At 39.3% G+C, this 26,979-nt stretch overlaps 2 protein-coding genes across 2 annotated transcripts; both read left to right on the top strand.

Moving 5' to 3' along the window:
* The first annotated feature begins 15,454 nt into the window (after positions 1-15,454).
* On the top strand, positions 15,455-20,360 carry LOC100248735 (NF-X1-type zinc finger protein NFXL1-like). The gene is made up of 4 exons (XM_019217088.2): positions 15,455-15,582; positions 15,646-15,777; positions 18,669-18,746; positions 19,437-20,360. The coding sequence occupies exons 1-4, from the start codon at positions 15,455-15,457 to the stop codon at positions 20,068-20,070; spliced, it is 972 nt and encodes a 323-aa protein (XP_019072633.2). The 3' UTR covers positions 20,071-20,360.
* An 843-nt stretch (positions 20,361-21,203) lies between these two features.
* LOC100243596 (protein VTE6, chloroplastic) lies at positions 21,204-26,756 on the top strand. Its single transcript, XM_002283621.5, has 5 exons — positions 21,204-21,646; positions 22,701-22,954; positions 24,956-25,079; positions 25,698-25,802; positions 26,340-26,756. Exons 1-5 carry the CDS (start codon positions 21,269-21,271, stop codon positions 26,424-26,426), a joined length of 948 nt encoding a protein of 315 aa, XP_002283657.2. The 5' UTR covers positions 21,204-21,268; the 3' UTR covers positions 26,427-26,756.
* Positions 26,757-26,979: the final 223 nt, after the last annotated feature.

Genomic DNA, 26,979 nt, shown 5'->3' with positions numbered 1-26,979 from the left:
AATCAATAAAAAATAAACACAATTGTAAATTATTTAATTTATAAAATAAATAAATTTAAAGAAACATAAGAATTTTGATAAAATATATTTTGTCTTTAATATTTCTTTTTTTAATTTATATCATAAGTATGTGTGGTCCCCGCATTTCGGCTCATGCGTTTCCCACTCGATGGCAAGCTCGATTTTAATTTGAAAAATGATCTTTATTGATTAAGAAAAATTGATTTGGAGTTGCCACTTATTTTTGTTTTATTTTTAAAAGGGTAAACAAAATAAGAAAGAAAAACCCTAAGTGTGACTCCTTATTTGGAAAAGGTGGTCTACGAAAACCCGGATCGGGTTCATGGGTCAGGTTACTTATCAAGAAGGTACGGTAGAAACCGTAGCACCCCTCTAAGTCCCTAAAGTCGGGTCTCTACTAATAAAATGAAGCAATCATGACAATTGATGAGGGAATCAATGAATACTCGGAGTGATCATGCACACGAGAGAATCTAAACATGCATACCGAAAATGACCAGAGCGGATGTGGATGCGTACCTGGGCAGTGATCCATGAAGCGCTATCGTGAAGTGAGGTTAGAGCACAATTAAGGAATAATTTTGAGCATGTCATAGAGCAAGATAAATCAATCATGCATGACAATTAAATCAAACAAACAATCAATCAATCATAAGGAAATCACATATGTTGGGCCCCCACCAAAGGCCGATTTATATTACATGAATTAATATCACAAATTTCATTATTCCGGAATTATGAAAAAAATAACATTCATGCTTATTAAAATCAAGAGGAGCAGAAGATTGCGGGCGGAAATGGATCCGACGAATCGTGAGCGTCTGACGAGCCAAGCTGTCCGGGGAATCTGGATTGTCCTCCTCTCCCATCCGGCGTCAGGCGTCGGATGTGAGATATCCAGAGAAGGTGGAACGTCGGCCGGACAGAATTCCGGATGTGAGACATCCGGAGAAGGTGGGATGTCGGCGGACAGAATTCTTCCCCGGGTGGAATGATAAATAAATAAATAAATAAAAAGAAATGCAGGCACGACCCCACAAATCAAAAGCATGTGATGAATCTTCTCTCAAAATTTTCCAGAACAGAGAGAATGAGTAAGTATACTCCAGGCATAGAGGATAACCAGCAAACAATCGAGAAACAGAGGAGAGCAGTTTAAAATAGTCGGTGTAAACAAGTTGAAAGCCAAGTTAGAAATCAAGCACAACATGGAGGCAAACAAACCCAGATTCCATAAGAACATAATAAAATCTCCAATGCTCGCATCCAAACACCAAAATAGAATCTTATCGATATCCAAAAACAAAATAGAGAAGATAATGAACAGGGTCCATACCTGAAAAGCTTCCTCGCAGATGGAAGCTCACCTGACTTCGAGCCCTGTTTTTATGACCCCTCTTGGAAGATGCCCAAATCAGGACCTTTTTTCCAAAGGCTACTCTTCGAACTCCCCTCCCCTCCTCTCGTTCTCCCTCCTTTCCTTTTCTTTCTCTCTTTCTTTTCTTTCCCAACTGCTCTCATATTCCTTACTCAGCTGGTCACCATCCCAACTAACGCCATGGCCACGGTCAGCTGCTTCGGCACGTGTTTCATGTAGCTAGCTTGAAGAAAATAGGTCCCCCACTTTTGGCAACTGGCCCTCTCCATAACAGAAAGAATACGCTCCAGCAGATTCCTTGCCAAGTGTCGCCTTTTGGTTGCTTCTTCAAAAGCACTATTGTGATTCCTTACCAGTCAATCAAGAGACAGCATGTGGCACCTTGAGAGCCTTCCCCCTACAAAGATGAGCTGTAGGAAAAATGAGGTATAATAAATCCCAAACGGGGGTCTACAATTATGCCCATCTTCGGTAGAGTTCATGAGTGTAAGAAATATGAACACCAGAATGAAAAGATAGTGTGAATAGTGAGTGGCATGAAGTGAACTCTACCGAAGAACTGAGGAGACCCCCAATGGGACACTAGTGAAACATGAACTCACTAAGGCCAATAGGCGAACGTAAAGGCTCTAATCCTAAAAGAAAAAAATGATGTCTCAAAGCGCCTCTGAAGCTACACTAAGGACCTAGGCTCCCTCTAAGATGTCTCCAAAAATGACTCGAAAAACCATATCAAAGATGAGTAACGGTCGAACCACCCTGGAGTATAGAAAAGACTACGCTCAAAGGAGACCGCCCTAGGTGAGCTATATGAGAATGCTGAGTGTAGGGTGCCCAATAACATGACCAAAGTATGTGTCACGAACTCAAAGAACTATGTCATGTGCAGTGGAAGGGGGAAGTCTAGAAGAGCAATGATGAATAAGCAATAAGCACCAAGCAATCAGGTGAAGAGAACGACTCTAAACGCCCAAAATGAAGGGAAACAAGATGACTCAAAATGCCTGGATGAGTATGCACGACGATGGCTCTGAACGCCAAAACTAAAGAAAGATGGTGACTCGAAATCGAACAAGACTCAACTCAATCTAACAAAACAATGACCGATCGATATAGGTGCGGTCCTAGCTCAAACTGAACACGAAAAGTGATAGGAACATGGCCGATTGATATAGGTGCGGCCCCGAAAACTCGAACTGACAAGATGATGACCGATTGATATAGGTGCGGTCCCGACTCAAACTCAAACTGATAAGATGATGACCGATTGATATCGGTGCGGCCCCGACTCAAACTGAACTGAAACTAATAGGATGAATGACCGATCGATATAGGTGCGGTCCTAGAAACTGAACTGACATGACAAGGAGATGGTCAATTGATATAGGTGCGGCCCCGACTCAAACTCAAACTGATAAGATGATGACCGATCGATATAGGTGAGGTCCCGACTCAAACTAAACTGAAACTAATAGGATGAATGACCGATCGATATAGGTGCGGCCCCGACTCGAAAAACTCAAACTAATAAAATGATGACCGATTGATATAGGTGCGGTCCCAGAAACACAAACTGGTATGACAAGGAGATGGCCGATCGATATAGGTGCGGCCCCGAACTCTAACTGACAAGACAATGACCGATCGATATAGGTGCGATCCCGGAAACACAAACTGGTATGACAAGGAGATGGCCGATCGATATAGGTGCGGCCCTGAACTCTAACTGATAAGACAATGACCGATCGATATAGGTGCGGTCCCGACTCCAAAACTCAAACTCAAACTGACATGACAAATGACTGATTGATATAAGTACGGTCCCAAAAAATAAACTGACAAGAAACGATGAATGACCGATCGATATAGGTGCGGTCCTAGAAACACAAACTGATATGACAAGGAGATGGCCGATCGATATAGATGCGACCCTGAACTCTAACTGACAAGACAATGACCGATCGATATAGGTGCGGTCCCAGAAACACAAACTGGTATGACAAGGAGATGGCCGATCGATATAGGTACGGTCCCGACTCAAACTCAAACTGATAGAATGATGACCGATTGATATAGGTGCGGTCCCAAAAACACAAACTGGTATGACAAGGAGATGGTCGATCGATATAGGTGCGGCTCCGACTCAAACTCAAACTGATAGGATGATGACCGATCGATATAGGTGCGGTCCTAGAAACACAAACTGATATGACGAGGAGATGACCGATCGATATAGGTGCGACCCTGAACTCTAACTGATAAGACAATGACCGATCGATATAGGTGCGGTCCCAGAAACACAAACTGATATGACAAGGAAATGGTCGATCGATATAGGTGCAGCCCCAACACAAAGTGAACATGAAAAGTGATAGGAACATGACCGATTGATATAGGTGCGGCCCCTACTCAAACTAACCCGAACTGACAAGATGATGACCGATCGATATAGGTGCGGTCCCGACACAAAGTGAACATGAAAAGTGATAGGAACATGGCCGATTGATATAGGTGCGGCCCCGACTCAGACTGACACGATGAATGACCGATCGATATAGGTGCGGTCCCAGAAACTGAACTGACATGACAAGGAAATGGTCGATCGATATAGGTGTGGCCCCGACTCAAACTCAAACTGATAGGATGATGACCGATCGATATAGGTGCGGTCTCAGAAACTGAATTGTCATGACAAAGAGATGGTTGATCGATATAGGTGCAGTCCTAGAGACACAAACTAGTATGACAAGGAGATGGCCGATTGATATAGGTGAAACACAAACTGGTATGACAAGGAGATGACCGATCGATATAGGTGAAACACAAACTGGTATGACAAGGAGATGACCGATCGATATAGGTGCGGCCCCGACTCTAACTGACAAGACAATGACCGATCGATATAGGTGTGGTCCCAGAAACTGAACTAACGTGATGATGACTGATCGACATAGGTGCGACCCCGACTCAAACTCAAACTGATAGGATGATGACCGATCGATATAGGTGCGGTCCCAGAAACTGAACTGACATGACAAGGAAATGGTCGATTGATATAGGTGTGGCCCCGACTCAAACTCAAACTGATAAGATGGTGACCGATCGATATAGGTGCGACCCCAACTCAAACTCAAACTGATAGGATGATGATCGATCGATATAGGTGCGACCCCGACTCTAACTGACAAGACAATGACCGATCGATATAAATGACCCAGAGCCAAAGGATAACCCAGATAACGATGCAAGCAAACTCAGTCGGAGGGGGTATGCCCCAGTATGACAACTCATGAGGATCGATTACTAGGTCGAAAGATAATGAAGCATGTGAAAGATCCGATGATCCTAGGGAAGGAGGGTATGCCCCAGTATGCAACTCTCGGAGGTCAACAACTAGATCGAAAAGGTGAATGAAACCTGTGGAAGGTCTAATGCTCTCGGAGAAAGGGGTATGCCCCAGTATGCCATGATGGACAGACAGAGATGCAAAATGCCTCAAAACTACTGTACTCTAAAATATGCTCATCCATCATGTAATGAAAATGTCCAACCTCAGATGGGTAATGCCAAACAGGACCATGTATCGTGACACCATGCTGACAAAACAAGACTAACTGATGAATGAAACAATGATGACCAATGCTCGAAATGCAAAGAGCAAACAAAGTCAACACTCATCGTGCCAACTATCAAAATGAAAGCATCGTCACTAATAAGTCAACAATTTTTCAGGCCCTGCTATCATGGAAGATGTTGAACCTAAAGTCCAAAAGAATGTATGAAAACACAACCAAGGTGATCGAGGACTGATCTACATCTCCTCCTAATCGAGAAAATGGTGAAGTCATGTGCCACGATGGGATGTGTAGGATAAAAGAAGGTGATGATCAGGCTATGGTAAGATAGAAAGTACAAAAGTATCAAGGGTGAAATGTCTGAGTATGAAATAAAAGGTAGAGAGATATCCGAGATCATCCAAGTATGCCGAGAAGACTAAACCCGAGGTGTCAAGAGCTCCATAATCCATCGAAAAGCAGTAATCAAAAACAGGAAGTCAAATCTCGATGTCAAAACATCCAACTAGACGGCTATGCCCTAATATGCAATGAGGACAATATGAAATAATCCAATGATCTCCATATCACTCGTCAGATGCTCCAATGTCAAGAACCAATCTGATCTCCCTCCAAAAGATGGATATGCCCCAGTGTAAAGCAATGCATCCGAGTTGACAACTGCTGAAGAAAATCATGTCAGTGTATGTCAACAAATCAATCAATCTCTACTCCTGGTGCCAAAACAGAAACATCTCAACATAATCCATATGAATCAGAATCCCAAGGCTCTATGAATGTGAATGAGGTGGCTATGCCCCAGTATAAACTACCTGAAGTGACTATGCTCCAATGAAAATCAAAGTCCAATGCCAACTAGAGGGCTATGTCTCAATACGTGCAATCTCTGAAGTGGCTATGCCCTAGTGTAAGGTCATCCTGCAACTCCTAATCCATCATAACCCAAGTGAAGAAGCAAACTGACTATGCCTCAGTGCGAAGCATCATCTCGAAAGAAAACGTCATTGATGAGCGAGGTATGCCCCAGTGTAGATAACGTCGCCTCTGAAAATCCATCACTGATAAGAGGGGTATGCCCCAGTGTAAATCATCATCTCAACTCCCCATCCATCATGCTCTGAGAAATAATCTCCGACCAAGCTCGAGTATTGCCCACGTGGGAGCTATCAAACACGATGTAAAGTAATGACCTCAAGGTGGTCTTCAGACATGGGACGTAATGTAGGCTAAGGTAATAGGGTGAAAGAAATGAAAGGAAACTAAGCTCAAAGATCCCAATGATATAATCCTCATACCCTTCGTGCATGAGATGCAATGCGTAGAAAACGTTATGAGTCCCAGACCTAAGGGTCCCCATATGAAAAGTGACGATAAATGAATGGTCACATCGAATAAGCAAGAATAAAGTGTGGATGCTGAACCCATGTCAAACATCAAGCAGGATGAGAAAATAATGAAATCAGATGAGGTGGGGTGAAACGGAGGAATATAATAAAGATAGAAGAAGACGAAAATATAGAAAAATGAGTGATGGTCATCTTACATCAAAGCATGGAAAATAGTCACATCCGAAATAGATGGAATAATGGATAGAGCAAGGATTCAGAGATACTAAAGAAAGGTCGCTCGCCTCTCTCACAAAAAATCGAGTGGATGACTCATACTCTCACCCAAAATATACATCAAGATGAATCTCAGAAAGAAGCTCTCATACGAACTCTCTCTAACACATACACTCAATGAAGCAAACTAGAACATTCATACATATGCTCAATGGAAAACGGTATAATGAACAATACACTTTTTTTTTTTTTTTTTTTTTGTTTTTTTTTTTTTTTTTTTTTTTTGCGCATACTCTGATCAATAATGAATGAACTCCCATGAAAATACATACCCAAATGATCAAACCCTCTCCACATACGAATGTAACATGAATCCTCACTAACAAGACAACTTCTCAAAATAACATCTCTGAACCACTGCCCATAAGGCGAACAGGGGAAGAACGTGACAATCCTCCATGCAGTGACGTGTGAAAAACCACCACTCAAGGTAAAACACGGATAATGTCGAGTAAGCAATAATGAAAGAAAAGGTAGAGAACGAATATCACAAGTGGTGATATGTGATATAAGAAAAATAGTGATGAAATGATGTCCAAGTGGAAAATATCACAGTGAAGAGTGAAGAATGAGGCTCGAATATGTATGTCAGGTCTGGAACTCATGACGTATCCAAACATAGCATGCAAACACTACAGGGTCCCCAACCCGATGTAATAGGTAAATAAGGTGATGAAAGAAAAGGCTATGTGCTCGTGTGAGGCTCAAAGGGCTAGCAACGGGTAACTTTATATGTGAGGGTGATAAAGTAAATAGGCTCATGAAATGATGGCCACCCATCCTTTGACCAAAACCTCGAACATCGTGCTTTCGAGATCTCACATGGCCAATACTAAAGACTGGCATCCATCCAACATAGTCATGGCGACTCCTCTGAAATCGTGCGAAAGCTCCCACTGATGCTCTATGACAACCATCAATGTACTCTGAAAATCAACTCACTCTATCATCACAAGCCACTCACCGTCATCTCATAAAATCACCATCTCTAATCATCCTGACTCTCTGAAATCACATGTAACGACTCAAATCTGGATGCTCCATGATAACCCCTCCATCTCAACAATATCGCCAAACGGTCAAGCCACTCTCTCATCACGATCCATCTATCATCGTGTAAAGCTCACCTCCGGTCTAACCATCTCGGACTCTACCTAGTCAGATCAAGGAAATAATGGAAAGGAAAGGCAATGGTACTGTAGCATGATAAGGCGAACGAGGATGACTAGGTCATATAGTGGTATTAGGGGATGGTGTCATGTCAAGTCCAAAATGGATAAGTCATCAAGTTTGAAAAGTCAGGATATGGATATAGATACGGTACTGCTCAGATTAGAAGGTGAAACGGGTCACAGTCTCGAACTCCCTAGGTCGATCTCCTAATCCTAGGTCAATAGGCTCAATATCCTCCATGATATGTCAGGCTAGAGTGATCATGACGCGCAAATGAATAGATGTCCCAAGACAAAAGTACAACACATCATTTGATATATGGTCCTGTGATGGCAATCTAAAATTGGAAATATGATAGAAACTCTAAGGTCATAAAGGTGTCCACTATGAGATGGCTACAAATGTGACTAAAGAATTTCTATCAACGATCCAAAAAATGAATGAGGTGTGAAAAACAACACTGTCATGAGATCGATACTCCATCTATAAAAAAATATCTCTGATTCACTTTCAACCCAAACTCAATAAAGAAAGAGTATTAGGTGATAAAGGTGAACATCTCAAAAATGGTGTGAATGTGAAAACTTGCCTTTCACCTTTCTGTAATGAAAATATCGGGTTGGAAATAGAATCAGGTGAGTCAACCAAAGAATGAAGTATCAAGCCCATGATAGGTGAAGAATATAAAAAAGTGAGCATAATCAATGAGCATATCCCAAAACATCAAGTAGAAAGTGACAACAAACTGAAAGAATGTGTCAACCTAAGAAAAGAAGACTATCTAAAATCCTAGGAAAAAAGTGTGCTAAACTCAATGAGTAACAAAAAGAAACCAAAACCGTACAATAAAATGTGGTCCAACTGATACTCAAACTCGCACTGATCTCTAAGCACTCTCAACTAGAGACCAAATGAGGAAGTACTGGATCCGAATTGTGACTAAAGAGGCTTTGAAGGCCCTCAGATGCACCCACGTGTAAGGAATGAAGTCCTGATCAAAGGACCTAAGCTCATCCTACAGGTCAAGGCGGCCCTAAAATAAGATGGGTGGACTTTAAAAGATCCCTAGCAGAAGCGATCGTACCCTCCGGCGGTACACAACCCTTTGTACGCCTCCGAAGAGACGGGGCGCTTCCATGCAAGGTGGTCATCACCTCCACACATGCATTACCTCGACATCCCAGGGGGTTCATATGGTGAAGGCTCTTCTAATGGCTGGCGTATCTGACCGAAATTTCTCTATTGTACCAAAATACTTAGCCTTTTTACGTAGTAACTCTGGTCAAGAAAAACTAGAGAAAGAGTCACTACGGCTTTTGTAGTATTCCGGGTATCGTTCTCAAGGACTGGCTTATGAAAATTGTCAATACTAGAATAAATGAATTGTTTTTGTTTAAATCCTTAAGTGAAAAAACAATATGTGAATAATGTGAAACTAAGTAAAAGAAATTGGATTAATAAGAGAAAATGAATATTGATTTTAAATTCAATTGATTCAAGTTTGGGGTTTTCCATAATCCAACCTAGGGTATAGAAATTATAGAAAACAAGGGTATTTTAAGTAATATGATCTTAGGGTTTTGGGATCCTTGGCCACTCGAGATCAAGTTGGGTTCTATAACTCAAAATTGCATCCAAAACCTAATTTTTCCTTTTTCAAACAGATTCCTAAAACCATCAAATGAATGAGATTGATTATCAATTTAAGATTTGGCTTTTTAACCCTTCCTACTCCTTATAGCTTTGTTTAGGGGCAAATAACGATAGGGAAAACGAGGATAACTAATGATCAAGAATTACCAAGAATTACTAGTATCAAGTAATAACCTATCGTATCATTCCCTAAACGAACTCACAAGGATAGGATAAAAAATATAATAAATTGTCACCCAACCAATAATTAATCTCATTGTTATAGTAATTTACCCATTGTCCCTATAGGTTTCCTAGCCCTTAGGTTTTCATGCTTCAAGCCCCAAGTTGGCTCTTAGCCTCTCATGGGGGTGATGTCACATTCACAATCCATAGTAGGGTAGAAATCCATAATTTGAATCAAAATAAACTAAAAACAATGTATTCAATAAAGAAGAAAAAGAAAACAAACCAAAGTTCTCGTCTTCTTCCTCCTTCAATGTCAAAAACTCCAGAAAAAAATCCAAGATCCAAGATCCCTAAAACCTAGAATTGAGAGAGTTTATATAATATCCTCACTTACCTAACATGTGGCACACTCTCATTGGCCACTTATTACAAAAATAATTTCCTAAAAATGATTAAAAAATAATAAAATGGTGATTTCTAGTCGTGTGGGGTCCACCTAGGGCGGATGGAGTGCTTTAGATGCAATTCCCGAGGTAGAGGAGGCGGAACATCAAAGTGGCAGTGGGTGAATTCGGAATTGGTGTCATTTCGAAGTGGATTTCGAATTCATAAGTTGAATTTCGAAATCATAAGTTGAATTTCGAAATCATTTCGAAATGACCCTCCAACTTGGTGCAGTTGTCTTCAAATGGCCATAACTTCTTCATTTCAGCTCCAATTTGTAAACTGTTTGAAGTGTTGGACTCCTGACTTCTCGAGCTTCGAAACGATATATAGTATGTATATAATGGACTCCACAAAGTGCTCCAAATTTGTCCTCAAAGTCAAAGTATATAATGCCATCAGATTTTTGAGTTCTAAATTTCCATGCAACTAAATCTTGCTTCATGCCTCATTTCCCATTCTTTCTTGCCTTCTTTCTTACTCCATAATGGTCATTTATCATCCTCCAACCTCATGATATCCTTGTTTTGCCTTTCCTTGCATTTGATGAATCTTGACTCACTTATTTCCTCATTTAGCCCTTTCTTGATCTTTCAAAATCTAAAGTCATTCAATTTGCACAATTTTCTTCCCTTGAACCTGAGATAAATCTCCAAAGTATAGATTAAACTCATGGCTAGGGCCTTAGCATTGATTTAGGTCAAGTTGGGTGATTTGGATGTCTTTTGGTGTACAAATCATATCGAATATGTACCATTAGAGCACATATTTTGGCTCCAATCAGTATCTCACAACTCTGATCACTCATCAACGATCTAAGGTGCACAGTGAGTGGTGTGGGTGCATCCAAAAACCCTATGAAACTAAAAGAAAACACACTGATTACACAAATATCTTGAAATCTAGCTTTGGGCTATACAAGTCTTCAAAGTTCGGACTCCAATCAGCATCAATATGTCGACCACCTCCAGAATGCTCTCAAACATAGATATAGCCCATCGTTAGACCCTATTCCTAATCACTAGCTCGGTCGAAGAGCAAACAAAGCAGCAAGTCTCATATCAAATACGAGACCAAGGAAAACAATGTCGACCGAGACTAGTGACTCGGAAATAAAGGGATAAGTGTGTGTCCCACATAGACAAGCAACTCATGCAATCACACGGAATGAGAAGAGTCATGCAATAGACAGTCATGCAAAACAGGTATATATCATCCAAATCTACACAAAAGCTAATCGAGAAGAATATCTGGCAATGATAGCATGCTCAACAACAATTATGATAATATACAACTAAGAATCAAACATGTCAAGATGAACGAGATAAACAACAAAAAGAATGTACATGTCAGGGTGAGCAGAGTAATCATACAACAAGGGAAGTCAATATATCAGCATAAGCGAAAGGATCAATCAATATAATCAACATGTCAATGCCTCAAACGAATACAATAACCAAGCATGCATCAAGGATAATGATATCAAGAGCCCTCAATGTGCAATCAATAGTCAAATAAACACACGCATAAAGAGAGGTGGATACCCACTGATAGACCAATCAAACGCCACATTTGCCTCAATTTATGTTCAAGTTTGACCCTCTAGTGATCCCCAGTGGAGTCGCCATTTTGTGGACCCCGTATTTCGGCTCATGAGTTTCCCACTCGATGGCGAGCTCGATTTTAATTTGAAAAATGATCTTTATTTTTGTTTTACTTTTAAAAGGGTAAAAAAATAAGAAAGAAAAACCCTAAGTGTGACTCCTTATTTGGAAAAGGTGGTCTACGAAAACCTGGATCGGGTTCGGGGGTCAGGTTACTTATCGGGAAGGTACGGTAGAGACCGTAACACCCCTCTAAGTCCCTAAAGTCGGATCTCTACTAATAAAATGAAGCAATCATGGCAATTGATGAGGGAATCAATGAATACTCGGAGTGATCATGCACACATGAGAATCTAAACATGCATACCGAAAATGACCAGAGCGGATGTGGATGCGTACCTGGGCAGTGATCCATGAAGCGCTATCGAGAAGTAAGGTTAGAGCACAATTAAGGAATAATTTTCAGCATGTCATAGAGCAAGATAAATCAATCATGCATGACAATTAAATCAAACAAACAATCAATCAATCATAAGGAAATCACATATGTTGGGCCCCCACCAAAGCCCGATTTATATTACATGAATTAATATCACAAATTCCATTATTCCGGAATTATGAAAAAAATAACATTCATGCCTATTAAAATCAAGAGGAGCAGAAGATTGCGGGCGGAAATGGATTCAACGAATCGCGAGCGTCTGACGAGCCAAGCTGTCCAGGGAATCTGGATTGTCCTCCTCTCCCATCCGGCGTCAGACGTCGGATGTGAGATATCCAGAGAAGGTGGAACGTCGGTCGGACAGAATTCCGGATGTGAGACATCCGGAGAAGGTGGGATGTCGACGGACAGAATTCTTCCCCGGGTGGAATGATAAATAAATAAATAAATAAAAAATGCAGGCACGACCCCACAAATCAAAAGCATGTGATGAATCTTCTCTCAAAATTTTCCAGAACAGAGAGAATGAGTAAGTATACTCCAGGCATCGAGGATAACCCGCAAACAATCGAGAAACAGAGGAGAGCAGTTTAAAATAGTCGGTGTAAACAAGTTGAAAGCCAAGTTAGAAATCAAGCACAACATGGAGGCAAACGAACTCAGATTCCATAAGAACATAATAAAATCTCCAATGCTCGCATCCAAACACCAAAATAGAATCTTATCGATATCCAAAAACAAAATAGAGAAGATAATGAACAGGGTCCATACCTGAAAAGCTTCCTCGCAGATGGAAGCTCACCTGACTTCGAGCCCTGTTTTTATGACCCCTCCTAGAAGATGCCCAGATCAGGACCTCTTTTCCAAAGGCTACTCTTCGAACTCCCCTCCCCTCCTCTCGTTCTCCCCCATTTCTTTTTCTTTCTCTCTTTCTTTTCTTTCCCAACTACTCTCCTATTCCTTACTCAGCTGGTCACCATCCCAACTAACTCCATGGCCACGGTCAGCTACTCTGGCACGTGTTTCATGTAGCTAGCTTGAAGAAAATAGGTCCCCCACTTCTGGCAACTGGCCCTCTCCATAACAGAAAGAATACGTTCCAGCAGATTCTTTGCCAGGTGTCGCCTTTTGGTTGCTTCTTCAAAAGCACTATTGTGATTCCTTACCAGTCAATCAGGAGACAGCATGTGGCACCTTGAGAGCCTTCCCCCTACAAAGATGAGCTGTAGGAAAAATGAGGTATAATGAATCCCAAACGGGGGTCTACAGTATGATATTATCTTTATGGAGGATGACTTCTAAATTAGCTCGAATGAGGAATGATTCAATAACCCTTAAAAATGTTGATCATATAATTTAATGATAATGTGTAATGACCACTATGAGTAATTTGAAACTTACGACCCTATGTCACATTGTGTCCACCAATTATGTCACAACATGTGTACCAACTATTCAATATTTTATCCTTTAATCATATTTTCATCATTGTTCCATTAAAAAATTAAATGAGGTGATGCGAGGTAGGTATGTTATTTTTCATACTTGCACCTGCTTTGACCAGCTTAAATGTTTTTTGAATTTTTTTTTAAAAAAAATCATTAAAAAAATTAATTTTATTTTATAAATAGTTAAAATATTATAATTTCTTATAACTTATTTTATTAAAAGTATTATTATTGTTATTATTTATTATGATTATCATTATATATATAAATAAGAAATAAAATTAAATTAAATTTAAAAAATAATTTTATACATAATCGAGACAAGGCATGATAAGACAATTTTCGAATCCACTCCAAACCTGTCTTAGATTTTTAAAAAATATCAAACTTACCACTGATTTGTTTATTTAAATTTTAAACTTGTTCTATTAGAGACGAGAATGGGGATGATTACTTGAAAAAACTCACCCTGGTGTCATCCTTATATATAAAGTTTACACCCAAATTAGGTTCAATGAAGGAATTATTCAACTAAAATTAGGCTATGTTTGGTTCTCGAAAAATTTGAGGGAAAATTCTAAGGAAAGAAAATAGAGAGGAAAAGTAAAAAAAAAAAAAAGTGAAGAAAAATAAAAAATAAAGTTAAAGATGATAAATTATTTTTATTTTCTACTTCAAACTTATTTTATTTATTTTAACTCATCAATATAAAGATTAAATAATTTTAAAATACATAAGTTTCTAACTAATTTTAATTATATTTAATTTTCTCTTGAATATTTTATAGGACAACCAAACATGAGAAAATCATTTTCCTTAGTATTTTTTTTCTTTCCTTTGTACTTTTTGGGAACCAAACATAACCTAAATGTATTTATATTTTTTAAATGAGGTGCTTGGGTTCTACCATGTACAAAAACATATGATTTTAGGGAATCCATTTTCCATTATTTTATGGAAGCATGGTGTAGACCCCCATTTTGGGGGTTCATTTTATCTCATTTTTCTGTAGGTTATTTCTTGCCAGATGGAGGGTTCTCTGAGAGCCATGTGTTGCAACCTAATGGGCTATCAGAGAATCATGTTAGTGGTTCCAAGGCCGCAATAGGAGTGAGACACCTGGAGGAATATTCAGAGAGAGGGGTTCTTTTTGCAGCCAGGTCATTGGTGCAAGAAAGGAAATGAGCGTATTCTAGCAGGAGGTGGTGGTGCTTTTGTTGAGGGGTTTTTGGGGAGAGATATTTTAGAGGAAGTTAACTTGGAGAGCAAGCTACTGAGGAGGGTTTAGCAGGGTGGTTTTACAGGAATATTCAGGAATGGGGGTTTCCTTAGCTTGAAGAGTAAGACACTGGGCATGGGGTTATTTTTAGGTAGCTTGATAAAGAAAATGGGTTTTTCTGGGGGGGGGGGGGGGGGGGGGGGAAACAAGAGGAAGAACCAGAGAAAGACAAGATTACTTGAGAAGCATTTCAAGAGGGATTCTGAGCTGAGCGCTTACCGGAGACGGAGCAGTGAGTTGCAACCCAAGACACCTAGTTGAGGAAGAGACTTTCAAGTATGGTTATTATGGTTTTCCCGTGTACTTTCATTCTTCATATCTCTTATGTCTCATTCTCTGTGATTTCTACTCTGTTTGTTGGGCTGTTGTGCTTTGATGTTTATTAGTTTAATATTTGAAGAGCTTGCTGCATTTTAATGTCTTACCCCAGCAAACATCTTCCATCTTAACCCACTGATTGTTAAATTCATGGATAAAATAATGAAATAGGTTTAGCATATTCGTTAAAATGTTCCCTGCTCTGTTCCCATTTCTATTCCCTTGCTCCTCTGTTTTCTCATGAAAGAGACTATCAAGCTTTAAGACTGGGAATCTGGGGAGGTTGGTTGATGGAGAATGATGATGATATGAAAAGGAGATTGGAAACTATGGAATCTGAATCTGAAAGTGTTTGCATGAGGTATCAACAACTTTTGGGATTCAAGAAGTCTTTGCTTGGGATTGTGGCAAACATTGGTGAGAATGAGATAGACTCACAACAGAAGGACTCTATAAAGTAAATGACAGACTCTTTGCACGGAAACTTTGTCATTATCTTTCCCAGATCTCATCATGGCAGTTTCAATTTTGGCTTAAATCATGCCAAGGCTGACAATCTTGCTCCTGGTGACCGATTTCTTCATGGGAGATTTGGAGCAAAGCTATATCAACTATATCAGAAAGCTGCTCTCATGAAGAGCTGCTCTGTGTGGTAGTCGAGGTTGATGATTGTGATAGCAAAGCATTACCTTATTTGAAGAAGGGATTGCATAGAATATATGCCAAGGAGAAATATTATAGATAAGAATTATGGGAGAATGGCATCATCAAGTCATTTCCTGTGTCACCAAAGAAGTGTCCTAAATTTGTGGGTACTGAAGGGGATCCTACATACATTTTATGCTAGCAATACTTGTGTCTTTCTGCTAAAGTTTGTTGTTGTAGGTCGTCTACTTTTGTGTGGTTTGAGCATTAGAAGTATCTTTGTGAATGCAAGTCCAACAAAAATTTGCCATGTACGCAGAGTATTCCCCATGTGCATGTGGTGCATGCATGCATGGCCACAAGAAACCCTCCATAAAAAATCCCCCCATTTATCACCCTCTGTCACCATACCCATGTCACTATGCCTTAGATGTCCACTATACCCATTCCCCACACATTTCTTTTTCCATCTCACGTGTATGTAGTTCATACACATAACCCCTTAGTATTCCTCCTAAAGCCTCCATTAAACCCATTTTCCACCAACCCCTCTCACGACCTATTCCAATAACTCCATGTTTATATCCTTCATACCCATTTGTCAACAGCCCATATTCATCATTTCTAATTGTGAAACCAAGGTTTGGTTAATCTTGATTTTGATGATAACAAAACAAGGTTTAGAACTAATGATCATATTTCAAGTGTGATTAGGCAAGATGACTTTCAAAGTGGCAATCCAAAGACAAATCAAGCCAAGGAAAAATCATGAAGAAGAAGACCACCTCAAATAGAAGAGTTTTTCAAGACCAAAGTTTCTTAAGATCTCTTTGTAAGGTTGTTGGTGCACTAGGACTTTCATGCATTTCATTCTTTATTTATGCACCAAAATCATCCAAGAGTAATATTGTTTTAAATATCTTAAGAATTGAATGATTTCATGTTTTCAACTAAAACCTTGTGTTAAATTATTTTCAAACTTGTGTTAAAAGGTTTTAAGTTGAAAAAGGTTGAGTGTTGAGCCAAAAAAATGGCTCAACCGGTTCAACCGGTCGATTGGTTGTGCTCGTCCGATCGAAGACCGGTTGAGGGAGGCCAAAAAGTTTCTCTCTCTCCCAGTGGCCTTCTCTTCCCGGTCAAGGTTGAACCTCAACCAGTTGAGGTCCGGTTGAGGCCCAACGGTCACTTTCCCTAACGGCTAGTCAACCGGTCGAACCCCCAACGGCTAGTTTGGTTTTTTTCTTCTATAAAAAGGCTTCAATCTTCATTGTTTCAAGAGCTTAACCTTCCCAAATCATTCTTGAATATATTTGAGCCTTGAAAGAGTGTTTTTTGAGTGCACCATTGTTTCATAACTTGCATATCTTTAAGTGTTTTTTAGTGCACCATTATTTCATAACTTGCATATCTTTAATGCACCATTCAATCCTAGTTTTTCTTGTATCTTTGAGCCTAAAGTTCTATTACTAGGATTTTGAGAGATCATTATTTGTATATCTTTGAGAGGAATTTTCTCAAGTGAGGGGTATCACTTGAGAGGTTGTTCAATAGTGAGATAACTCTTGAGAAGTGTAAAGGGTGCTTGGAGCCAAAAGTCCAAGAAGGTGAATTGGAACCATAATCCAATTGTAAAGAGATTGGAAACTTGGTTGAAGCTTCAAGATAGTGGAACCCTCACTCAGTTAGGAGGTTGATGAGAGTGGACGTAGGCAAGGAAGTGTTGAACCACTATAAACTCTCGTGTTTGCACTCTCTCGTCCCTAACTCTTTTAAATTATATGCAATTGTCTTTATTTTGTTTATATACTTGCATATAATTGTCTCTTATTTTTGCATAGTTTAAATTTGTGAAAAAGATATCATCACCCTATTTACCCCCCATCTAGGGTGATTACCATAGTTTGGAGTAGCCATATAATTGTAACACTAATCTTCGTACTCACCAATGTCCATCACCTCCATACCCACATCTTCGTATTCTAATACTCTGTAACCCACTCTTATCACCTCTCCGATACCCATCAATCCATTTCTCTCACTACCTGTGACTACGCTTTATACCCATTCCATGCACATGGTTATCTTCATTTCACCACCTCTCACATCCATCCCCATCATGCATGCACTTATGGTCGTCCCCCATATCTCCCATGCATTTCCATTTTCCAAAAACCCACCTGAGACACAAGCTCCATGTGCATGGTGCATTCTTTCCCACAAAATCCCGACCATTGCTTAACATGGGTTCAATCCGAGTTCAAGGGTTTGCTTGAAAGAATACTAACAGAAATGAATGCATGGGCATTTCTGACCGAGCAATGGTATATTAATGTACTGAACTAAACCCATATCTCATAGATCCGAACGGGCATATTGTATGGGTAGATAATATGAATGCAAGACTGAAAGCTCACCGTGAAATTGGAGCGGGTGAAGAACTCTAAATCTGTTATATCGACACGAGTATGGATCATGATGCTTGTCAAATCCTCTTGTTCCAAGAATTTGGTTTTAGGTGCAATTGCCTTGGTTGTTTTGCTGACGCTGCATGGTTGTCCTCCATTATAGATGAGTCTTGTTTGGTTTTTGAAAACTCTATGGAATATGATGGAGGTGACGGCATGGGATCAACGTCTTTAGGTTAATCTTCTATTGAAGCTGTAGGGTTTCTAAAGCAAAGTCATGGGCATGGAGAGCCTTGTGGGAAGCCACTCAATCGAGAGATTATGGGTTCTAGTGAGAGTAATGAGGATTTTTGCCCTCATGTCTGTCTTGCAACGCCACCCAGGTCCATGCCCTCCGTGTAAGGCTTTTGCACCGCCTCAGTTGTGCCCTTGTCGGAAGAAAATAATTACAACATGATGCTCTGATCAAAAATCTGTTCTCACTTGTGGTCAGCGTTGTGATAAACTCCTCGAATGTGGGCGTCACCGTTGTGAGCGCATGTGCTATGTTGGTGCTTGTGACCCTTGTCAGGTTCTAGTCAATGCCTTTTGCTTTTGCAAGAACACGGTGGAGGTTGTTCTTTGTGGGTCCATGGTTGTGAAGGGAGAACTAAAAGCAAAGGATGGTGTTTTCTCATGTCGTTCGATCTGTGAAAAGAAGCTTTTCTGTGGAAATCATGATTGTGATGAAATTTGTCATCTAAGACCATGTCGGGATTGCAACTTAATGCCAAGCAGGATTAGGACATGCTATTGCGGTAAAACATCATTGCAGGAGGAATGGTGTAGCTGTTCAGACCCAATTCTAACCCGTCTTCAGATCTGTGGCAAGCCTCTCCCTTGTGGAATGCACTTCTATAAGGACACATGCCATGCTAGGGATTGTGCACACATGTTTGGTGCTTGTCAATTAAAAATGTCATTGTGGATCAACATCTCAAACTGTAGAATGCTACAAAACCATAGCGGAGGAGAAATTTACCTGTGAGAAACCTTGTGGGCGGAAGAAGAACTGTGGAAGGCACTGTTGTAGTGAACGGTGTTGTCCTCTCTCTAATTCTGGCAACGTTCTCTCTGGTGATTGGGATCCGCACTTATGTTCAATGACATGTGGAAAGAAACTAAGGTGTGGACAACACTCTTGTGAAAATCTTTGTCATAGTGGCCATTGTCCTCCTTGCCTTGAAACAATCTTTATTGATTTAACATGTGCATGTGGGAGAACTTCAATCGCTCCTCCATTGCCTTGTGGTACCCCCACTCCATCATGTCAGCACCCATGCTCAATTCCTCAGCCATGTGGTCATTTATCTTCTCACAACTGCCACTTTGGAGACTGCCCACCTTATTCAATTCTTATAGCCAAGGAGTGCATTGGTGGACATGTGGTTCTCAAGAACATCCCTTGTGGGTCAATGGATATTAGATGTAACAAGCTTTGCAGCAAGACCAAACAATGTGGTATGCATGCTTGTAGGAGAACTTGTCACCCTTCTTGTGATTCTTCCTATGCATCTGGTTCTGGTTTGAAGTCTTCATGTGGCCAGACATGTGGTGCTTCGAGGAGAGATTGCAGGCATACATGCATTGCCCCTTGTCACCCTTCATCTCTTTGTCCTGATTCAAGATGTGATTTCCCTGTCACAATCACTTGTTCTTGTGGCCGAATAAGTGCAACTGTTCCTTGTGATGCTGGAGGCAGCAGTGTGGGGTTTAATGGTGATACAGTCTCTGAAGCCTCCATTATCCAAAAGTTGCTAGTACCACTTCAACCTGTGGATGCAAATGGCAAGAAAATTCCTATTGGACAGAGGAAGCTTGCCTATGATGATGAATGTGCAAAAACAGGAACGTAGACGAGTTCTTGCAGATGCTTTTGATATCAACCCCCCAAACTTGGATGCCCTTCATTTTGGTGAGAATTATGCTGTTTCTGAATTGCTTGTAGATCTTTTTAGGCGTGATCCAAAGTGAGTGTTGTTGTGGAAGAAAGATGCAAGTTTTTTATCCTAGGGCACATGCCATCTCCCATTTTATCACCTTTTATTTTGAAATAATTTTCATGCTCTCTTTCTTCAAATAATTTTCCAAATTTCTTTTATTCAAATAACCTTTTGGATTTTAGTTTTTTTTTAAATAATCTCAATTCCACATTTTCCTTCATCCTTGGAATGTGTAGGTTCCAAAAATCTTCCCATTTTTAACAAAATTTTGATGCCATTTTTCTTTTTGGCATGAAATTTTCATAACTTCTACGATTTTTAAATAAGTTTGAAAATAAGCAAGAATTAAATCCCGTAATTCCAAATAATTGAGTTATTGGAATTGATTCATGCAAAATAAAACAGGCTATGGTGGGGGACCCAACATCAAAGAATTTTATTTGAAATAAAAAAAATGACCTTGAATGAAGTGTCGTGTGTGCCATTGGTGATTACGTATTCTGTTTAGTGACATGTGAGCCATATTTTATGTTCATTAATTGTGCACTAACCTTTTCTCTTGATAGTGCATAGTGGCTCGTTGCTCAGGTATGCACCCACTCTCACTATGTTCATTCTCTATATATGTTCTATCTCTCATATGTGCATGATCGCGTTCTAGGTATCCATTGTTTTTCTTATCAATTGCTATGATTGCTTCATTTTATTAGTAGAGACCAATTTTTAGGGACTTATATGGGTGCTACGGTCTTTACCGTACCTTCCCGATAAGTAACCTGATACCTGAACCTTGATCCGGTTTTTCACAGACCATATTTTTCAAAATAAGGAGTCAGGTTTTCTTTCTTATTTTGTTTACCCGTTTAAAAAAATAAAACAAAAATAAGTGACGACTCCAAGTCATTTTCTTAATAAATAAATCATTTCCAAAATAAAAGGCGAGCTTGCCATCAAGTGGAAGCACATGAGCCGAAATGCGGGGATGATAATTAAGAAAGATATTTCACTACTACAAATTTACCAAAAAAGTGGACAGAATCCATCAATATTACATACTACTCCTTGCTTACTCCACACTCAAACCCAGTACGCTTCTCAAACCCGGAGAAAAATGGCACTCTCAACGACTCTTTTCAGATTTCCTCCGATCCCACTCCAACAGTTCCACCACACCTCTTCCACCAAAAGACTTCTCTACCCCCGGATCAGCCCCCAATTCCCCAAAATGCCTCTCACCGCCAAGGCTCTCCCTAACCCTGTCCCTGGATTTAGGGGGGCAGTTTCGGAAGCCATCGCTCTCATCCAATCGTCACCCGCCACGTGGAAGTCGGCTCTTCTCAACAACTTCCTCATCTTCATTGCCGGCGCTCCGATCCTCGTCTCCGGCCTCTCGCTATCCGGCATCGCCGCCGCCTTCTTGCTCGGGACGCTGACATGGCGCGCCTTTGGATCACCTGGGTTTCTGCTCGTGGCTACATACTTCGTTATTGTAAGTCGAATCATTTAGTTTTTTTTTATGTAAATAATTATTTTATGTTATTATGTTAATTAATCTTTTTGAGCTGGGTTTGGTATTCTATGCTTAAATCGGGCCATTTTTTTAAGGTTTAATTGGGAATTAAGGGTCTTCGTTGATCTTTGAAAGTACCTTTCTTTCTTCTTGAAAGAAAAAATCAAATGCGATTTGATTTTCATTTTCAAAAGTTAGAGAGAAGTGTTTCAATTTACCCAGTAGATAATGGCTAACATTTTTATTTATTTATTTATTTATTTTTCCAATTTTCATTCTGGTTTTTGTTTTTGTAGTTTTTATTATGATATCGTAGGCTAAAATTAATTACCTTGTTGTATAATTTTATTTATTTTTTTTAAATTTCCATTATCGGTTTTATTGTCTGTTCTGTTGAAGTTGCGACTTGGTGATTGCGTTGGTGAATTGTGTCATTGTAGGTCAAAATCAATCTGTTAGTTGTGTGATTAGGGTTTTGTGTTTTGATTGTTGTCCATTTCTGAGAGTTCATTTATGAGTGATTGCAGTTTTTGGGTCTGGCTGCTCTCCACTGAGCTATCCACCATTCTCCATGGAGTGGTGGTAGCTTATGCTATTTTAGCATCGAATGAAAAGAATAGACACCCACCATGGGAAAGCTCAAACTCAATATGCCTAGTTTAGGGAAGCTCAATTTGATTAGATGAGTTTTAAGAATGTGGGTCACATTCTCAGAGGCTTCCTCTTATTTTGAATCAAATGGCTGGAATAATCCAATCAGGCTGATTTTATTACATGTAATTTACTAAGTAGGACCCGTTTTTGGATCACAATCATTTTTTCATGACATGGTTAGAGAGTACCTCTTAGTGGAAGTACTACTGGGTGGTTCAATGAAGAGGGTCACTGAAACTGCATTTCCATATTCTAGTTGTTGTAAGTTGACATCAGATCATTATGTTTTTTAAATTTAATTTGGAGAATTTATTGGTAAGTGATTGCATTTCCGATTCTTGTCTAGTTCTTGATGCGATCATTTGGGTGTATCTGTTAGGGGACGGCAGCCACAAAGGTGAAAATGGCACAGAAAGAGGCTCAAGGGGTTGCTGAGAAGAGGAAAGGAAGAAGAGGGCCTGGTAGTGTTATTGGTTCTAGTGCTGCTGGTTGTGTTTGTGCTTTTCTTTCCATATATGGGGTAGGGGGAGAGGCATTTTTGCAGCTTTGGCAACTTGGATTTGTTGCCAGTTTCTGTACTAAACTGAGTGATACTGTCTCAAGTGAGATAGGCAAGGCATATGGGAAAACAACGTAAGTAATGCATTTCTGCTGTGTTGATGTTTAGGCACTCTCCTTTTAGCATTACCACTAGTTTCTCACGATTAGTTATCAATGAATGGGAAGTTTTTAAGATAGAAGAACTTTTAAATTCATTTTTTCCTGCTGCAAATCATATTGTTGATGTAGTTTCTGATTGCTTACCAAAATTCAAAGTTATTTTTATTTGGTTTGATATCAATTGCATAGCCACACAAAATTTATGAAAGTAGGATTTGGCTTTGTTTGTGTGGGAAAATCACCTTCTCTTCTTTTTTCAAAATATCACTAAATAGAAAAGTAAAAATAAAAAGAGCAAAAACTAACCTTGTAATTTTTTGGTTGGGGGTGGAGAGTTGGGGGTTTTGCTCCTTGCTCCAATGTGTTTCAACAGGGAACCACATATCTTAAGATATTCTATCATCTCCTCATTCTCGACCTCATCCTTATTATCCTCTTACTTTCACATCATTATTATTATGGATGCTCCAAACATTTAACACTCTACATGCCCTGATAATCATTATAATTGCCCTTTGCTTCTTACCTTCTATGGTGTTATAATTGGCTTTACAAATTTTGGAATGATAACTTTGCATTGTAGCCAGTGTTTTAAATGCTGACCGAAGGCTGAACTAGAAATGCAACTGGTCCGTGGTGTTTCTACCACAACCGGATGGGATATGATAAGGAAAAAAGGTATTAATGGAATTAAAAAGAAAAAACTATGATTGTCACTATGAGTTTGAAAAATAATCAAATATGATATTGGAGATGATCTTCTTTTGTTTAACTTAGGTTGGTGTCTCTTACTAATCAAAAAAAAAAAAAAACCTTAGGTTGGTGTCTCTTAATGCCTTTAAGTATGTTCCATATTCTTTTTCTCTTCCTTTCTTTTGGATGTTGATCAGATACATCTCATTGTCTCAAGTGATGTCCTTTTTGGTGTTCTCTAATATTTTTTTGATAGGATGGTGTTTTCTAATATGCTCCTGTACTGTTCTTGCCAATCAACAAAAAGAACTATTGAATTAGTTTGTTTGCTTAATAATCTGTCTCTCTCCCTCTCTCTCTGTCTTTTGAATAATGGGGAATCCACCCCAACAGTGAGGCATTAATCCCAACTGCTGGCAAAACAAATCTCAAATGATATGGGCTTGAGCGACTTCTGGTTCTTTGCCAAAGGGCACTGCTCCTGAGTTACACCCTAGGAATTGTTTCAAATCTTAACACTTACTGTCATTCCTATAAAAGAAAGATGAGATTTCAGTATTTTGACAATCATAATGCCAGTTGTGCATTCTTAAAACACAACCACTGAATGTTATTGTATTGATTAACATAAGAAGTATGAATGAGTGTTGTTCCTTATTGTGCTCTCTTGACTAATTTAGAAGCCTCGTGTTTCCTGCTTCTCATGGATGTGATGTATGAAAGTGGGCCTTCGGCCTACTGGTGCTTCTGACAACCATGATAATTGGAGCATTTTCCCCCCCACCATGACATTATGTTGATTTTGGTTTGTACAACTAAGATAATAAAAAAATGTTCTATGCGTCAGTGCTCCTGCATAAAAGAAATAGGATTCCTACTTTTGTTGGTGCTGGCAAGAAATTTTGACCTTTAAGTAACAATGAAATAGCAGCAATGAAGTGGAATGAAAAATAGATGGACGATGACACTATTGCCTGCCACCTCTAGTTTTCGTAAGTAGAAAAAACATTAGTTGTTTTAAGTTAACAAATCCATAATTTGCAATTTAGGATTGTTAATCCTTGTGCATGATGTAACATGTCTGGTTTGTAGATATTCAACTTGATAGGATAGATATGCTCCTAGTTTTTTATACTCTTCAATCAAAACAAAACCTACATATTTTAGAAACAAGATCTCATTAATTACTATGCTTCTATTCCTATTTTTATTAGAAGTTCTCTCTTTATTTTTTATTGCAAAATCCAAACCTGAATATTTGAAGCTGGTGCTTGGGGGCAGGTACCTAGTTACAACATTGAAGATAGTTCCAAGAGGAACAGAAGGGGCTGTAAGTGCTGAGGGAACCTCTGCTGGACTTTTAGCATCAATTCTTCTTGCTTTTGTTGGTTGTCTCATGGGTCAGGTATTACTTATTCTCTCTCTCTATACACACACACATACTTATAGGACATATAGCATGTAGTTTGCTCCACATTCTTGTCTCTTCTTGTTGGGTTGGCTTGTCACCCTGATAAGCATGAATTGGTAATTATTAGCAGCAGCTGAGATGGGAGAAACTTCAACTTGTCTTTCAGTTTCTAAAAGAAACTGGAATGCCCTTGTAATTGCAGTATCACACTTTGTACCTAATTTTCTTTTTTCTCAATGAAGTGGCTAAGGTTGTCCTTTGTTATCCCTGATAATACCAGTTTGGTAGCTGCTGTGGATATGAACATGTCCATTCTTTTCTAGTATATTATGAATGTTGACCCACAGTCGGTCATGATCTGTTTTTACAGATAATAGCATCATCATTGTCATTTTAATGACTGATTCACCATCCATAATTCATTTTTTTTTTCACATAATGCAGTAGAGACAATTCAGTTGAAATTCTTTATATCTTGATAAGTTGGCAAAGAAACAGAAATTTTGTTATGTGCTGAATGTGGGTTTTACATCCTTCGTTTTGTCAACAGTTCAACCTTATATTCTAGGAATACACTAAGACTTTTATTTAATTTTTTTGTTTTTGAAATAGATTGATGCAGTGGAAGCAGTAATATGTGTAGTAGCTGCCCAGATTGCTAACCTTGGTGAGAGCTTTATCGGTGCTGCACTCCAGGGGAAGGAAGGATTTCGATGGGTAAGCAACCATTTCAATAACACCTGGATTTGTGTACATCCTTGCAATTTCACTTTCTCTACATGATTGTATATATTCTGAACACCTCCCTGGGTGTGGCTGAGAAGTAGTGCCCTCTGACACTGAACCAGAATTCCAAGTTTAAGGCTCTCTGGTATTCAAGTAGTATAGGATAGAGGTGCAAATTCATATCAACTGGGGTTTGCTTCACCTGCACTCAGGATAAATGTCTTACCATGAAGATGGATTCCTCATTATGAAAGAAATTGAATCTATTCTAATCAGTTTGTAGTAGAGCTGGGAGGAATTTGGTTCGGTCCTAGTTGTCTGGGTCATGAGTGAGTGACAATTGGTGATGGTATATGGAATGGTTTACCAGATTCATTGAGTGGTTTGGACTTTGGAGCTGCTATACATATGTTTTGCAGTTCTATATTAGCACCTCAGATCACGTTGTGCCAGCTCTCTCTTATCTGCTCTAATCCCGATTTTTAAATCACTCCCACAGATTTTCTTACTGCCTACTCTGTTTTGCAGCTCAACAATGATGTGGTCAATGTAATCAATATATCCATGGGCAGCATTTTAGCAATCTTGATACAGAAAATACTCCGCGGATTTTAACCACTCCAGCTTCCTTGCTGCCAACTTTGTTTTTCAACTCAACAATGATGCTGCAATGTCATCAACATACCCATTGGGAGGAAGCCTTAGCAGCATTCTTGATTCAGAAAATTGTGCATCGAAACTGGGTTTTGTAAATTCAGTATCTCACCCAGATATGGTTTCTTCTAGGATATTTGTAATCAATTTTGTGTACTTTCCTTCAAATTCAATCAGTACTTGGAACATTATACACCAAAGAAATGAATGTAGCTCCACATTGGGGATGGATCTAAAACAGATATCATTCTTCTTGTTGACTTCATATGATGAAGATATGATTCTCCTCCATGTAACTTCCAGTGTTTGCTTTTTTTTCTTCTCCACTAGTGTCTCAGCAACAAAACAGAGCCATAGTAGGTAAATTCGAGCCTTGGCACATTCAAGTTCTTGTGATCACAGGACTTGAAATGACTTGAGTTTGATTTCCTTTTTATGATTGATTGTAGACTTTCTTCCTTTATTATTTCTTAAAAAAGTAGTATGGTTGCCAGGTCTTGAATATGAATGGTAA

This window comes from Vitis vinifera, chromosome 19, assembly GCF_030704535.1.
Source record: "Vitis vinifera cultivar Pinot Noir 40024 chromosome 19, ASM3070453v1".
Taxonomy (NCBI): Eukaryota; Viridiplantae; Streptophyta; class Magnoliopsida; order Vitales; family Vitaceae; genus Vitis; species Vitis vinifera.
This window is presented reverse-complemented; position numbering and strand designations above follow the sequence as displayed.